The following is a 4,219-nucleotide window of genomic DNA, read 5'->3' as shown; positions in this document are numbered from 1 at the left end:
ACACACACACACACACACACAGCTGACCAGCACCCTATATGGGAGATGTGTGGGATACAACAGGTAAGTCTGTGTGTGTGTGTGTGTGCCTTGTGCTTCATCCCTCCAGCGTCTCCTCCTCTGTGGTCTTTCCTTTCCTCCTCCTCTTCCTCTTCTGGACGCTGGCGTCGGCTCCGTCCCCAAACTCAGAGCACAGCAGATGAGCCACACGCTTACGCTCACTCATGCCTGGCTTCCGCCTGGGGGGAAACCATCAATTATTATTATTATTATTATTATTATTATTACTACTACTACTACAACACACCTCTCAACACAAACACACACACCAGGTCACAGATACTACGGAGAGTCAGGTCAGACCAGCCGTGGCCTACTGGTTAGCGCTTCGGACTTGTAACCGAAAGGTTGCCGGTTCGAAGCCCGACCAGTAGGCATGGCTGAAGTGTCCTTGAGCAAGGCACCTAACCCTCTGTTGTTGTTGCAGGCAACTCGCCGGGATTAGTGTGTGCTTCACCTCACTGTATGCTGTGTGTGTTACACTAATTCACGGATTGGGATAAATGCAGAGACCAAATTTCCCTCACGGGATCCAAAGAGCATATATACTTACAGTATACTTACTTACTAGACAGAGCAAAGCTACACAGCGGGTAGGACTTAGTGCATAGTGTACTTAGTGCATAGTGTACTTAGTGCATAGTGTATACGTGTTCTGCACCTGTTTGTCATGACGTATATCACTGAATTTATGTGTGTGCGTGCGTGTATGTGAGAGTGTAAATGTGTGTGTGTGTGTGTGTACTGGGCTGTTTGGCCTCATCAGCTCATTAACAGGTTCATGTCTGGACATGGATGGAGAGTGTCCCTCAAACAGCCGTAATGAAGTCTCCACTGATGACAATCCCCCCCCCCCACACACACACACACACACACACAAACACACACACACACACACACACACACACACACACACAGGACAAAAGAACTGAGGACTAAAGGGAGATCTGTCACACTCACACTTTCCTGCGCACATGCCCAGGGATGTCCAGGTGTGGCTCACACACACACACGCACACACACATAGATAGACACACACACACACACACACACACACACACACACATGCCCAGGTGTGGCTCAAGGGTTCAGTGTGAGCTATATATGTGGCTGGGGTCTAGGGACAAACAGAGCCAAACAGACAGATCTGCTCTCTCCATAGTTAACTACACACCTTACCTCCACTTTAACATGCAAGTCAGATCTGTTCTCTAGTTAACTACACACCTTTACCTCCACTTTAGCATGCAAGTCAGACTCTCCGTAGTATCTGTGACCTGGTGTGTGTGTTTGTGTTGAGAGGTATGTTGTAGTAGTAGTAATAATAACAATAATAATAATAATAATTAGTTAACTACACACCTTACCTCCACTTTAACATGCAAGCCAGATCTGCTCTCTCCATAGTTAACTACACACCTTACCTCCACTTTAACATGCAAGCCAGATCTGTTCTCTAGTTAACTACACACCTTACCTCCACTTTAACATGCAAGCCAGATCTGCTCTCTCCATAGTTAACTACACACCTTACCTCCACTTTAACATGCAAGCCAGATCTGTTCTCTAGTTAACTACACACCTTACCTCCACTTTAGCATGCAAGCCAGACCTGCTCTCTCCATAGTTAACTACACACCTTACCTCCACTTTAACATTCACTGACTGGCACCTTGTTTTACCTTGCATTTACAGCCAGTGTGAATAAAAACCTGTTGAGATGTTCTGACGCACGCACACACACACGCACCGTGTTTTTGAGACAGGTCCTGAACTAATGAGCAGTGCAGCCCCCTGCTGAGCTGACCACACACACACACACACACACACACACTAGCCAACCCCCACACAGATGCTGGTCTGAGGACTCAAGTTGTGGCATGAATGCTGACCACTGGGAGGTCACTAATAAAACACTCACCTGAGGACACACACACACACACACACGAAATTATGCCTTGACCGCAAAAGGGCATCTAACAACCACATAAAATACGTTATGGGTTGACCAGTAACGATCCCCTGACCAAATAACTTAACCCCTGTGTGTGTGTGTGTGTGTGTTAGGGGTGTCATGATTCTCCAAATCCTCAATTCCATTTCATTTTCGATTTTAAAGTCAGGATTCGATTCGATTTTCGATCTTTCTTTAAAATATTACTATTAATGCATTGCTTATGTTATTTACTTTATTTTGGCCTTTTCCTTTTCTGGTTCGTGGGGCCTTTATTTTGAAACCACTTTTTATTTTAAAACGTTCCAACAGCGAGGTTGTAATGTAAACAGAACAAACATTAGGTAAACAGAGACGTGAACATAGTGAAATGAAACACATGAATGATAATTTGTAGGGATGCACGACATATCGGCGGCCGATATATTATTAGCCGATAAGTGAAAAAATTTAAATATCATTATCGGTCCGATAACAGAATTCTGGCCGATAATTTGCAAGTCCTAATTTAGGCCTACGTAAGGTCCGTCTGGCTACACTGAGCTACTTGAGCTTGGTTGGCTATACTTTTTCCTCAATATAATGTCAGCGGTGTGAATGTATTTCACCACTCTAACAAAATCTGTGGATATGCGTTTTTTTGGGAATCTGTGCATCTCAAAATCCTCTCGTGAATGATCCGCCATTTAACCTTAACAGAGTGGAGCTCAGCCCCATCTAGATCCGTCTTGTGCTGGTGTGTTTGCACTTTACCACGCTGGTCGGGGAAACAAATAAACAAACTTAGTGGGACAAGTACATAAGTAGGCCCAGTTCTAAGTTGTGTTTTAGTGTTATATTTGCATTACTTTAGCTTGGGTTTTGTATTATTACCTAGAAATATCCTAACCATTCGTGCTTCAGTTCCAGACAGGTCATCATAATAAGTTATTAAAACCTTCGGGGCTAACGCCTTTCATTTCTGCTGCAGCAGGTTGTGCGAAACAGAGTAGACGGACATAAGATACAGTCTGAGGAGTTGCAGCTTTATTCAATTACCCGCAGTTGAAACTAAACCTAAGTTTCCCTCACAAACACTGATTTGGTCGCTATACTGTAGCTTATTCCAAGCTGAACCGTTTATGAGCGTTTAGTCCTAAATGAAAACGATTCAAACTCTCTAGCCACTCACTCACAATTCACTGACGTCAGGTTCACTTAAAGGAGCCACACATACTGTAGGGCTAGGCTACTGTTATGTTTTTGACTGCCGTACTATTGAGGACTATTATGAGTTCTGTCCATCATTTGGTGGTAGGTAAAATTACTGCAATAAAATTATGCTTATTAAATGCTTTCCCCAAATCACTTTTCACAATTTTTTTTCAAGAGTAATATTATCGGTTATCGTATCGGTATCGGCCACAACAAACCAATAAATATCGGTTATCGTTATCGGCCCTAAAATTCCATATCGGTGCATCTCTAATAATTTGATTGTTTCACCACACTCCGAAGAGACCCAAGGTTAGTGTTCATGGAATATGTACGTATCAATGCATTTTAAGCCTTAAAGTTTTTGGACTGTAACTTGATCATCTTTTCACTTGCTACGTTGAGTAGGCTAAGTTAACGTTAGTGTGAATTGACGTCAATGAACAACAAAATACTTCCACACCGGTGATTTCAGAGTAGCAAGAGGGGCTTCAATTTCGGTAGGTTGATGTGTTAACTGGCTGCAGCCTAAAATTAGAGGAGTGTTGACGTCGCAGTTCAGCACATGTGTGTGCGTTTTGCGTCTTGGCATACATGTTGGACGTAAGATTGGGGGTGTGGCTGCATAGTCTATTCTACTTTTGAGTTCGAAGTTCGAGATTAAGATATAATTTCGATCGATTTCGATATAAAATCGAAATCGTGACACCCCTTTGTGTGTGTGTGTGTGTGTGTGTGTGTGTGTGTGTGTGTGTGTGTGTGAGAGAGTGTGTGTGTGTATGTATGTGCGCTCACTTGTTGTCTTTGTTCTTGTTCTTGTTCTTGCGCGCGTTCTCTCCGGAGGCCTGGGTCAGGTTCCGCGGGGCGTCTCTCAGGCCGAAGCTCTTGGCCGCGTGGCCCAGGTGGAGGCTCCGCAGGTGGAAGATGTGCTTCAGGGCGGAGGGGTAGGTGGTGTAGGCCCGCACAAACGACTGCAACGCTACACACACACACACACACACACACGTTAAC

General features: G+C 44.2%; 1 protein-coding gene across 2 annotated transcripts in view; it reads right to left on the bottom strand.

Moving 5' to 3' along the window:
* The window catches only part of ddx31 (DEAD (Asp-Glu-Ala-Asp) box polypeptide 31), a 13,998-nt gene continuing 9,779 nt past the window's right edge, over positions 1-4,219 (bottom strand). The window contains exons 20-21 of one of the 2 annotated variants that reach the window (XM_076270390.1): positions 4,004-4,187; positions 1-239 (exon numbers count right to left, since the gene is read on the bottom strand). In XM_076270390.1, the coding sequence (XP_076126505.1) occupies positions 98-239; positions 4,004-4,187 (326 nt within the window). In that variant the 3' untranslated portion in view covers positions 1-97. The other variant, XM_076270391.1, reaches the window with a different exon arrangement.

Source organism: Alosa pseudoharengus, unplaced genomic scaffold (genome assembly GCF_046254945.1).
Source record: "Alosa pseudoharengus isolate Yale_2024_CS ecotype anadromous, Long Island Sound unplaced genomic scaffold, YU_APseudo_1.1 YU_APseudo_1.1_scf_6, whole genome shotgun sequence".
NCBI classification, from domain to species: domain Eukaryota; kingdom Metazoa; phylum Chordata; class Actinopteri; order Clupeiformes; family Clupeidae; genus Alosa; species Alosa pseudoharengus.
Note: the sequence above shows the minus strand (reverse complement) of the source record. Positions and strands in the feature narration are given on the sequence as shown.